Source organism: Aptenodytes patagonicus, chromosome 2, assembly GCF_965638725.1.
Source record: "Aptenodytes patagonicus chromosome 2, bAptPat1.pri.cur, whole genome shotgun sequence".
Taxonomy (NCBI): Eukaryota; Metazoa; Chordata; class Aves; order Sphenisciformes; family Spheniscidae; genus Aptenodytes; species Aptenodytes patagonicus.
In genome coordinates this window covers 151,901,761-151,914,655 of record NC_134950.1, presented here as the reverse complement: position 1 = coordinate 151,914,655, position 12,895 = coordinate 151,901,761, and the positions used below count along the sequence as shown (strand labels likewise).

Here is a 12,895-nt window from a genome sequence, read left to right as displayed (position 1 = left end):
TCATTTACACTGTCTATTTATCTTGTCTGTACTTCATCAGTTTGTCTATAAGGATGTTATGAGAGACACTGTTGAAAGCCTTACTAAAGTCAAGTCAAATTAATATTTAGGTATTAATTGCTCAAAAGAAGGTGTTTCTATGGAGACTGAATTTCAGGAGTTGACTGTCACTTCATATATTCCACCTTTTTAACATCAGTGTTGTGAATTAAGCCATTTTCAAAAATACTCAGCTATCTATAGCTTGCTTTCAGTGATAATGCCTCAGTATTTTCTCCAGTGGTAATCTTAGGCTTTCCTTTTAATGTCTATGCCCTAGCTGATGATCAAATTGTAATATTGTCTAGACCGAACTTAATGAAGATATCATATGAAAAGTTCCTATCAATCTATGTCAATGCTAGCATATTTTATCTGCCTGAATTACTGTCTAAGGTAATCCATATAGAGATAGAGGCTCAAAGCAATATTTTTCCTGGAGAAGCCCAATTCTCAAAACAGATAATAGTAAAAGACTAATTATGAAAGGCAGGGAAAACAGAGTCCTCAGGAATACTTTCTGAAACATAAGCAGTGGCTAGGCTGAGAGATGTGTTTTCCACCTGTTCCTAGAAATCTGTAAAAATTAGTGGTCATCTGCAGTACCATATATTCTCAGAGCATTCCACATGCACAAAGGCTCTCTTTTATAAACCTGTCCACACTATCTCAAGGCTTCTTTTCTTGGACTTGACATTTTCATAAGCAGATTATCAATCAGAAGATAATAGCTAATACATCTTTTATTTTGTTTGCATCTCATTTCCTGTCACCTGAAATATACAGGTGAAATTTAAAGTTTTGAGATTTGATTTTACATTATCACTATTAACAATATTCTCATAGTTAGAAGATTTTCTTGCCTAATAGTTACAACTAATCAATGATCTGTTTTCATATTTAATACTGTTTTGCTATGCAACATTCAGGTTTTTTTCTCCTGATAGGACTGCTAGAAGAGATATGCAAGCCTGAAGTACAATAAGTGTAAAAACTAAGACAAGAACTGCAAATGCCATCTGGATTTCACTCTTTCCAATTATTTCCTTTTTAATAGTTTTATTGACCTTTTCTGTAAGTTTATTTTTTTCAATTGTTGACTGTCTTTTCTAACATTATTCACAGTTTATTGTAGTAGTTAGTAGGCTGTACCATACATTTCTCCAGAAACTCTAGTGGTGTCTTTTGGATCTAGAAATTGTGGTGCTGCTTCTACTGACTTTCTAGATATTTACTGAAAAAGTCAACTTCTATTACTTTGGAGGGGGTTAGCTCATCTGTATGCCTTAAATCTACTGTCATGGTTTCAATTTTTTTTCTTAGACTGCAAAGATACTTACTTTTAATTCTTCAGGCCTGTTTTAGTTAGTCCTATCCACATACACCTTCTTTGTGTCTCCTCCTGGTTTTCTAGGTTATTCTATACAGAAATGGCTTTAGATCAATTTATCCTCTCATGTTGAAGTTTTATGTCAAGTCTCCTTTCATAAGGATTTATTATTGATTGGAGCTTATGAATTACATTTGTAATATTCATCTTTCCACAGAACAGTTGGGCAAAACCTGATATCAATTGCTATACCTCAGTGACATTATGGCTATTGGATATTACTTAGTAAAAATTATTTATGCTTATTTAGTATTGAAATTGTGACGTAGTTTTTGCTGATCAACTTTTCTATGACCTTTGAAAAAGCTCTTGTGATACCATCACTCTTTACAGACAAACCCATTGTTTATTTAAAGCAGTGTATTGAACTTTGCATTTAGTTTCATGCTCTTCTGTGGGACTCGTTGAGGTCCTAATTTTCATTAACTTAGTTATTATCTGGCACAGCATTTATATTATACTCTTTTCAATGTTTCTGTCTTATTTCCTCTACTTCTTTCTGAATAAACTAATTAAACTTTAAAAATACCTATATTTTGAACCTCTATCTTTTTGGGGGGTCTCTTTGTACCTTGTGAGTTTATAGAAACTCTTGAAAAATGTGCTAGTGGCCAGACCCTTAATCTCCACCTTTTGAAAAAAAGTCACATTACCACCATTATTCCATATTTGGCTTCAGCTCTTGTACTTCTCACTGTGGCACTTCCAATGATAGCAGAAAAACCTGAACTGCTGCTAAAGACTGTATATCTTTGCAAAAGATCCGGAATACGTAGGACTGTCATTCAAAACATCTGTAAAATTTTGTATTCGGTAAAAAACTCCGCAGATCCATCTAGGCTCTTAACTCTTTCGTCCTTAGAGAAAGGGAATGTCTCCACAGTCGAAAAGACAGGCAGATTTCAGGTTGCTCTTCTCCTTTCTCCTTTGATTTTTAGAAATGGAAAGCTAATACTGTTTCTTCAAATAAAAAGAAGCCTGGATTGTTTCATACATTACTATTTGCAAAGCCTGCCAAAGACAACAATCTCCACAAAGAACTACACATGCCCAGTCACTCTGGTTTGTATGCTGTCCAAGAAAAGCAGAAACAGAATCATCTTTAAAAGACATTTTTAGAATAACATGGGTAAGCTAGGAGAGTAAGGAACTATGTAAGGATGGTAAAGCTGGGCCTATGATTGTGTAATGTTTATTTTATAGCACATAGCAGTTTATAAACTTACCACATCCTTGGGTAAAGGCTCTACTTCCTTCTTTACTTTTTTACCCATTCTAAAAACAAAACAAAACAAAAAAATAAAAGCAGACAAACTCCCTTCTATGTTTTAGGAATCAGTTTACCAGTGATTTAGGAAAGCTTGTACGACAGACTTTCTCATTCATTTGACCCACCTAATCAGTTTGAAGATTTCTTTGACATAGTAATTTCTATGCAGAAAGTTGTCCCTTATAAACAAAACAAACTTTCTAACACTTGAATACATTTGGTAAAATACATCTGTCAACAAAATACATAACTAAAAAGAAAGATCTGAGACATCACAGGCTCAAGTTGTAATGTGGTACAAATACATAGGATATGCTTTTCTGTAAGTTAGTTTTATCTGCATCTATAAATCACATATGAACCTGAAGGTCCTATTAGGGTATTTCCCCATGTTTGTCTATACATTCTATGTTGGCAAACATTCTATACAACTGCAGAATGTACAAGTAACTTCTACGTTGAAAATGTGGATCAAATTCAATTTGAATTCTCTGTTCAAATTTCACAGAAGACAAAAATCAGGTTTGCAGGTATTAAGAAACAGTTCTGCACAAATTTCACTGATTTAAAAAAGTGACATCTATTTACACCAAGTCCAGCTTCGGTCTTCTGCTTTTTTTGTTTTAGCACATGTGCATGTGAACCAAGAAGACCTTCTCAGTTGCATCTAATAGTAGCTTCTGAAGCATGGATGCGATACTTCATGTGGACCTAATTTCACATGGCTTGCAAAACTTCAGCAAAGCCTTCCAATTAAGCTACAGGCAAAAGAAAAGAGCAACATGACCCACTAGCACCAGCTACGCATAGAACATAACCCAAGTTATGCCAAACTTAGGTTTGTTTTAACATTGTGTAAAAGTGAAATGTGCACTGTTGGTACCCCTTAGCAACTCCTTGGTTAGTTCTCAAAGGGAAACCACACCTCAGCCAGGACTATCCCAACAGCCTCCCTGTGGTATAAGGGATTATTTTCTAGTGCAATATGAGCTGTAGCCTGGCTGGTTACAGAAGTCAGGACTATTGGTTTTTGTGTTCAACAAAAATTTGGAGCTCTTCTTGAATCCTCTGAATTTTTTCAGGTATTGTTCCTCTACTGGCCTCTCAAATAAATTGTAACACAGCAGTAGTGAAACCAGTTGATAAGCACATCCTAAAAATGGATGTGAAATTTAAAACTTCATAGGCAGGTCACTAATTACAGTTTTGAGAGGAAGACCCATACAATCAAAGATTCTTTAGCTCCAATCTGCTTTACCCTTGTGCATATATACATACACACATACTAGAATTCAGTGTTTCAGAAAGTGCAGCTTTGGCTAGGGACAAATTAACTTATATAAGAGAAAGCATAAGGACAAATTACCGACAGTATATTCAACAAAAATGATGGACATACTACCTTCTGATATATGCAGTCACTGTAGAAAGTAAGCATCATGCACACATACAAGAATCAGATTTACAAGGACATTCGGGAAATCTGAGTTATTTAAATTGTGTTAAATTCTGGTATGGAGATATGGACCCTTATTTAGAATTATTCAGTTCAGCTCAATACATTGCAGATATAAATTAAGCTGAAGTCATAAAAAGCAATTTTAATTCTGAATGAGTTCAATTAGGTTTAAACCAAACAATTTAAAAGTTAATTCATGTAAAAGTATTTATAATGTTGTACAATTAATGTTCACAGATTCAAATAACTATACATATTCCAAGACCGTGAATAATTAAAGCCTTTTATTGTAAATATTTCTTCACGCTGTATAAATACATCCAACTTCTGAAAATATTTTCAAGAAACTTACACATTTTTCTACATGTTCAGAAATATTTGGTTCCTCGGTAATATTAAAAAAGCAGTATGATCTGTAGCAACAAGCACAGAGAACAGGACAATTACTTTATTGTGGATTATGCCCCTCAGTCTGTTTCTTCGCTGCAGTTACTATTCTGGATTTCAATGCATTCTGCCATCAAATGTTGGTGTTAGCTTTGTTCCCATAAAGCTCTCTGTATTCAGCGGTCATTCTCTGACTTGAGGCAATGACGCACGTGGAATTCTTTGGCTTACGATAATTAAAAATGTGTCTTCTGCATTGAATTTTAATTATCGTAGACAATCAATGTGTACAGGTATTGAAAGGCTACTGACCCATAAAAGAACTTCTTATGCAAATCCCTTTCTCTCCATGATAACTGCATGTTCTCTTTTTCTCAGTAAGTTTACAGTACGCATATCTTTGATTCTCAGTTTACTATTCTAAATAATTCAGAACAGATTTGTAGCAGGATTTAGATTTTTAAGTATGATCAAACGCGGGTTTATGTTACCTGAAAAACTTCTTTTAAAAACTAGAACTCTATTCACTAGTAATTAAGTGTAATTAATTAAATCTTAAAGACAAAATAAAGAATATTCTCATTTGAGTAATATTCTCTACTTCATGTTCTGTATGTTTCTAGAATCATAGGAGCATACTTTTTCCACATATGTTTTTTTGAGATTAAAGGGTTGATTGTTTTAAATCATGTAGAGCTAGAGGTAATAAAGGACTTGGACATAATAGATGTAGCCAATGCATAGTCAAGCAATCTATGAAGTTATCATTCTATGCTACTTCCTGTCCTTCACCTGGAATTTATTGCCTTCAGTGGTAGACAAATTAGCCTGCTTTACTTTGCTCCTACCCAGTTCCAGTGCAGTGGTCTAACCAGGTGTTGTCTCCCAGCCAGCAGGACAGTCATTACATCTAACTAAATACTCACTCCAAAACTACAATCCTCAACACTCTCCCTCAGCTCTGGCTATTCTTGGTGCCTAAGGTCAGCAGGCACTTCCCTGTTTCACTCTGAACTTCATTAGGGCCTCCAGCTTTCCCATAGGACCAGAACTACCCCAGTGTGAGTATCTTAAGTTGAACCAGTATCCAGAAACTATGAGTAGTGTCCACTACACTAGATTAGGCATCAGTACTTAAGTTAGTCGCTCTCCTTGATAATCGATGGAGATCTAGTCAACATATTCAATAGCTCTTAAAGCAGATTCATCCTAAAGTAGGCAACTAAAATTGAATTGCACCTTAAAAATAACTACTTTTTCCTCGGACCAAAATCAGAGTCTAGAGTTGCTAGCTCATGTATTGACATTTACACTGACATCTCAAGTTAGTGAGATAAACTTATTACCCTGTTTCTCTACATGAATCCACATGCCAGGCTAGATCTGGCAGATACTATCACAGTAGACTGAACATTAACAGAACTAGGCATATGACAAAAGACAGCCACCTTGTCTTTTTAAAAGTGGCTGAAGGAATAGGCCCATCTCCAGTAACATCTCTGTGACTAGAACATTTTGCCCGTAAGTGGAAAATGATTTTGAGGAAGGACACAAATGTGGACTTTTTAGTTCAAAAGTGGAACCCTTTAACCTCTTGGCTATTATATCATGAACCGGCACCTCTGCCATGTCAAATAAAGTAAGGAAAATTTATTTAGTTTTTGAAAGATTTGTTGCAGATGCCTACCCAGAGGAGCAGATTCCAAGTACTAGATCGTAAGATAACGATGGCCATGATCCCTGTACTTACTTCATTTTATTGGCTTGCTCTAGGAACCTCTCTGCTCAGTGTGAATAGTTTCTTAGATTGCAAATCTGAGATATCCACTTATTTCTAGTCATTATACTTTTTCTTTTTTTTTTTTTTAAATACGAGATGATGCACAGCAAGTGAGCTTTACCAAAAAAAAAAAAGAGTCTATAAATCATACTTTGAAATATGAGGAAAGTCTTATGGTGGTTTTTCTGTTCAAAATACTGAAATCTTATAAACACTTCCTTTACGGTAGGGAGTGTATATCTGTACTATCAGAGTCCTGTTGCATACACTTAAAGATCATAATATTTCATGGTTTTAAGTCAGACAGTGCATTTAGAATACATTACCTGTTCTATTTGAATCTTCTGTTTTCTAAAACATTAAATAACTGATACAACAACCTAAGACCCTGCACATACTGAATGTTAGCATGAAACAAAGAACAGGAATAAGTCAAAGACATAGCCAGCTGTGGAACTTACCTCTTAGTTAAGGAATCAAAGGTCTCTTCTGAGAGCAATTACTCCTATGGAAAAGCAGTGCAAAGAGAAGGATTTAAGAATAGCTTCTAACCAGTTATTTATTACATGATCTACTTTTCGAATTAACTGTCCCATACTTTAAGACAGTCTGAAGCTGTGTTACTACAACCTGGCCATGATTTTCAGGTTCTTCCCAAAAATGACACACAAGTGAGATTCTTTTTGCCTTCCAAGTGATAATTATGTAATCTCAATTTAGTCTAGCTGGTTTAAGTGAAGTCTTGCTGTTTCTTCTTGTCTCACAGAAATTAAAATCTTTTTTCTGTGATAACAGTGAAAATTGCCTATAAATTGGTCATCTTCATTGATTAGTTCAGTTGATTTCTGTATGGACACTCAAGTTCTGCTGCCTTCCAATGCAATCAAAAGGAAGATACTAAAATTATAATCACAGCATTAGCAGACAATCTCTCTCTTTTCTTGAGTCCATAAACTAGTATGTCCTTTGTATGCCAGCTTAAATATCGTCCTCCTCATTCTCAGGTAGCTTTGTCATAATTAAGAGAACAATGTGAAATAATCTTGAAACTCCCTTCTTTCTTTCGCCCAGGCTTCCTTCCGGCTTTCTTCTGTCCTACTCCTTGAATATAGATCAACAGACCCCCCCTGCCCAGTGTTGTAATGCCAGTGCAAGCATTAATACATTATAAAAAACTTGGCTTCATAGAAGAAGAGAGTTAAAAAGAGATACCAGGTCCAATTTAATATTCAGTGCCTGAAGATATATGCTGTATGAAAATAATATGTTATATGAGAGACCAGTTAAGTCAAGACTTTCGAATCTGCCCACTGTTTTATCTGTGCCCAGGTGTGTATTAGGCAAAAAATGATCAGGATTAAGTCAAGAATTAGCTACCATGCAACAGATGTTAACTAACCAAACTTAACTAGAACCTGTTCCTAGATACAAGATAGTATTTTCTATTTTGACTCAGGTGGACAAACTTAATCCCACTGAAGAAAAAAAAAAAAGACTAATTATACTCTGATCATTCTGAGAGTTCATTTAAAGATTCCATTTTTTCAAATGATCTATGCGTTTATAAATTATACACGCATAAAGCAAAAGAATCACCAAAAAAAAAAAAAAACCGAGATGCAGAGTGGAGTATTCTGCAGGCATACCCTTAAAACCAAAATGAGTTTGTAGTTAGATGCCAGATTGAGGAAATAGCTATGAGAGAGAAAAAGTGTGGATTTTAGGTGAGCTAAAAAATAATACAATTATTTATTTAAAATCTCAGAACTTTTACGATACATTGAAACTTTTTATTTGCATTCTGGTATCACATTAACATTCAGCCGAGTGTTACTTTCAAAAGCCCAAGGGTAGATGCTTAGATTTTCAACAAAAGCCAAGATTCTCAGGTATTTGATTCCGCAACCTGATAATGTGAAAATATGCAAGATTTGCAATAAGATTTTGACTGAGGTACAGCCTCTGATTAATAGCAGTGCCTTTTTTCATACTGCCCAAGGACCATACTTCGCTGTTTTCTGAAGCTGAACAGTTTGGTACACCTAGTAAGAGGTGTACTAAGTCAGGAGTGTTTCAGTTGTGTTAAGATCCTAAGCTGTAAAGGCAGAATGTATTTTCCAGTTTGTACGGTGTAAAAGATAGTGTATGAATGTTAATAAAATGAAGTAATGGGAATTAAAGAACATGATAGCATTCTTTCCAAATCACAGAACAATTAAGAGGCCTCCGCACAAAAAACCTTAAATGAATAAGAACAGACTTCCATGGCAGATCAGTATCCTGCCTCCAGAGTGATGAGTCAAATGCTTCTGATAAATGCATGAAACCAATCCCAAAAGTCTGATTTCCTCAATCTGCTACAGGTTTTTTATTTCTGTAAAGTACGAAAGTTTAGATCTCCTGAAGTTTTTACGTTCTTCCTAACAACAGTCGCTATTTTTACTGTCCACATAAATGCTTAATCTTTTTACTCTTCATTCTTAGTCTGACGTGCTACGGTACAGGTCCAATTGTCAAGTGTACTGTATAAGGAACTACTCCTTAGATTTAAAAAATATGTAAACAGTTTAAATGTATTATTCAATTCAACACAACATCCCCTTGTTCTTGTATTACAACTTCAGTTAAAAGATGCCCTGACTTGGTCTTTTCTACTTTCTTTTATAACTCCCTGTACATTCTGATTTATCACCTTTCTAAGCTGCCTTAATTATTTTTTCCATATAGCTTTTCCAGACATATGTTTCTTGTCTCAGAGTCCCTCTGTGACTGTTAAATCTTTCTCAGATATGATGAACCTAACCTGAAATATCATAATCAATTCTAGAACACTACTGATTTATTCCAGTGATGTTATAACTCTTTTAGGTATTAATTTTTACCCAATTTCCTCAGTGAAGATTTTCACTAAGCTATCCACATATGGTAAACAGGTCATTTCCCCAGTTGATCACAATTAATTTAGGTTCACTACTGAAGAGTATATTGTTCCAAATATTCCCGACAGTGTAAATTACATTGCTTTCATCAACAATGAATTTCATCTGTCACGGTGTTACCATTTCACCTAACTGCAGAAGAGCTCTCAGAAGTTTCTAGCAGTCTTCTTTAGTCTTAACATAAATCATTTTATCTCACCAGAACATTTTGATTTCTCTATGTTATTGCTCATTTCCAAATTATAATGAACATATTAAATAACATCAGACCTAGGATCTACCCTTGGAGAATCCAAGTTATGACAACCTGAATGAAGGAGATTTTTAGAAATTATGTGTGTGATTTTAAATGTCTCGCTGAGTTGCATAGTGAAATCCCTCATCCCATGAGAAAGAGACTAAAGAAAAATTGACTTAATCTAAAACAAATGAGAGAGAGTAGTTACCCAACCACTGTCTGAGCAATAATAGCAGGGCACTTTTCATATAGAAGTCAAAGATGGTCTGCCTTAGGAAGAAAAATATTTCAAAGACTAGTAAAAAATTAAAGACACTCCTAAGTTTTTAGCCAGCTGTGCCAATCTACATGTCTTAAAATGATTGCCTCCTTCTGCCAGTTTCACGGGGACATTGGGCTGAAAGGGACATTCTGAATGATCAGATTCATTCCCCTCCCCCATCACAGCCACCACACAACGTTAATCCCGCCAGATACCTATCACGCTGTATCTTAAAAATCGTTAAGTATTTTGTTCCCACCTCTCTTGTTAAAAAGCTGTTCCACAAAACGATTGCTCAGACAGCCAGGGACCTTTTTTAATTTTTAGTCTACATTTATTCCATTACTTTCTTTGCTGGCATGTATCAAAATATATTATTTATACTAAATATTTATACTTTACAATATATATTTACCATATTCTATACATACTATATAGTATATTATAGATACACTACATATATTTACATATATAGAATCAGAATATATTTGAAGATAACAAACATATCCCACTCAGTTTTCATTTGTTAGGTTAAAGAACTCTTCTAATTACCTCCAAAAAACAATTCTCCATTCCTCACATCACCCTCATAAGCCTGTTTTAAGTCAACCTCTTGGAAACACGGATGACCACAGCTGAACACAGCATACCAGATGAAGCCTCTCCTGTCTTGTACAAAATTGTACTCACACTTCTTTGTCGACACTGGAAATACCTCAGCTGTGTTACTATCACATTCATGACTTCTATGGTTATGTCAAACTCAAGGGTAGCCCTATCATTTAATTTTAACTGCTTATTTACCAGGCTTTAATATGTTAACAGTTAAAAAAAAAAAAAAAGACATTTTTTACAGTTTAGGACAAAAATACAAGTAGCAGGTTTGCAAACAAAAGTAGGAACTATAGGACATATAAGCCCCTATCGGCATTCATTGTGTTAGCAGAACACAATCAGAAAATGGCAGCATGATAAAAATCACAAAAATGAAATGAAATTTTTAAAAAAAAGTTGCTTCCATCAACAAAGGTGAAAAAGTGAGCTTGCTCACAGTCAATGAACAACAGAAAGCAGATGCATTTGTCTTGCATAGGTTAAGATAATACAGTATCAGACTACCTTATATAGATGATAATTTCAGATTAGCAATAAGATTATAAAAGAAGAGTTCTGTTCTACAGATGATGCTCCTCTGCCAGCAAATCCATACTTTGTTTTGAAATTCCTGTCTGCAGATGCCCCAAAACCTTTGAAACATCAATAAATTAGGTGAGATTTCCTCCCTAATAGCCTAATCACCTGTTAGTGTTATTTAGGATAAAACTTCCGTATTTAAAGTTTTATTCTTTTTCTTTTTTTTTCCTTCTCATCTATTATCCATACAATTTTAGGTCTCATACCTTTCACAATACTGTCACACATAAATCCTACATATCTTATCTGTAGTGCACTGTTCTTTCTTTGTTCATATTACCTATCCAAATTCTTAAATAAAATTCTTTTTCTCTACCATATAAGTTTCCTTAGTGCAGGTCCACTGCAGTTTCTTGCTTCCCAGTTCACATCTAAAAATACCGGTCACAGTTATCCTCTGCTGAGCTAGTCCACCCATGTCTCTCTCTACCTTTGCTGACACCAATTAGCAATTGACTAAGCTCCCAGTTTCTAGTAGGAAATAGTATCAGGAGCCCCTAAGTGCAGGATTTGCTCTGCCTGGATTTAAATTTTATTTATGTTCATTCTGATATACTTCAGCTGTTATAAAATCTTACAATTTTATTATAAATCTTGCAATTGTCACTGCTTTTCTTAAAGGTGTAGATGCCATCATCAAGCAGATAACCTAAGTTTTTAGGGTTTTTTGGTTGCGGTTGGAGGAAATGTCAATGTATGCCTTTAAAAATAATAGTAATAATAAAAAACAACGATTGTTTTTTAACTTCGACTCATGAGTTTTGAAAGTCTACAGGTACATGGACCTCAGCTCAGCGCTAAGGCACCAAGCCCGCCCGGAAGCGAGGCACGAACCGAGGCCGGCTGACCCGAAGGCAGCGGACTCCAACGGCCGCCTACAGCCCCGCAGCCACCACCGCTCCCCTATCGCGTTTGCAGCGTTTTAGGACTCTCACCGGTGACTCGCCAGCTACACAAAACGAATTATTTCTGCTTACTTGGAGCTGACAGCGCCCAAGCCCTCCGCCCTCGCGGTAACTCCCCCCTTCGCCCGCCTCCCCTCAGGCGCCGCTGCTGCCCTCCGCCACAGGCTCGCCGCGGAGACCTCCCTGACCCACCGCCCCCTTCCCCTAGCCCGCTCACCCGCCGCCGGCCACCCTGAACAGCCGGACCGGGAGCAGCCCCCGCTCACCCGCCGCGGCCGGGAACGACGCGCCGCCCGGGGGCGATCACGCAGCAGCGGCCCGCGCCGTTGTTTCTCCAGTTGCTAGGAGACGCCTGCGGCGCATGCGCTGCCCGCTGCGCGGGGGAGCGGGCGGGAAGGTGAGGCAGGCGGCGGGCCGGGCAGGGCCCGCCTGAGGGGAACCTGAGGAGAGCTTGAGCTTGAGCTTGAGCCCGCCCCTTCCCCTTCCCCTTCCCCTTCCCCTTCCCCTGTTGTCCCCGGGTAGCGGCTTCAAGCGTGTTCGTTTAATATGAATTTCCAGAGTCCTTGGAGAGTGATTTCACCATGACACATGCATTAATCCACTTCTTCGCAATTTATCCCAACTCCAAAGGGCTGGTAACGCATCTTTGAGGGAAGCATTAAGTCATTAATCCTGATTGGCTGGGGTAGTGATGAAAAAATAAATTAGTTATTTCTCAAAACTAAAGGAAAAGGCTACTTTCTCACCCAAAGAACATTGAGTATTTCTGAAAATTAAATGTGTACGGTCCATGTAAAAATTAAAAGCTGCCATGTTGACGCCTTCCTTTTGTTTTTTCTCTTCTTGTTCCTGTTTCACTATATTTTCAGTGCATTCATGAAAAAAAAAAGTCAAAAAAGCCATCTGTTCTTGGGAGCAAACAGATAAAACAATTAAGTGACTTAGAGCAAGGCGCAGGCAAACTTCTGTCAGAGAGAGCATCACCTGTTGTGGCCCTGCTGGTAAGACATCGGCACAGAGCTTTGTCAGAGG

General features: G+C 36.7%; 1 protein-coding gene across 5 annotated transcripts in view; it reads right to left on the bottom strand.

Moving 5' to 3' along the window:
* Positions 1-12,180, bottom strand: part of ARMC3 (armadillo repeat containing 3) — a 73,071-nt gene extending 60,891 nt beyond the window's left edge. For 3 of the 5 annotated variants that reach the window (XM_076331686.1, XM_076331687.1, XM_076331690.1), the window contains exons 1-3: positions 12,130-12,180; positions 6,787-6,830; positions 2,656-2,704 (exon numbers count right to left, since the gene is read on the bottom strand). In XM_076331686.1, coding sequence (XP_076187801.1) covers positions 2,656-2,703 — 48 coding nt within the window. In that variant the 5' untranslated portion in view covers position 2,704; positions 6,787-6,830; positions 12,130-12,180. Of the gene's footprint in view, positions 1-2,655; positions 2,707-6,786; positions 6,831-12,129 lie in introns of those variants that run through there. The other 2 variants (XM_076331688.1, XM_076331689.1) reach the window with 2 other exon arrangements.
* Positions 12,181-12,895: the final 715 nt, after the last annotated feature.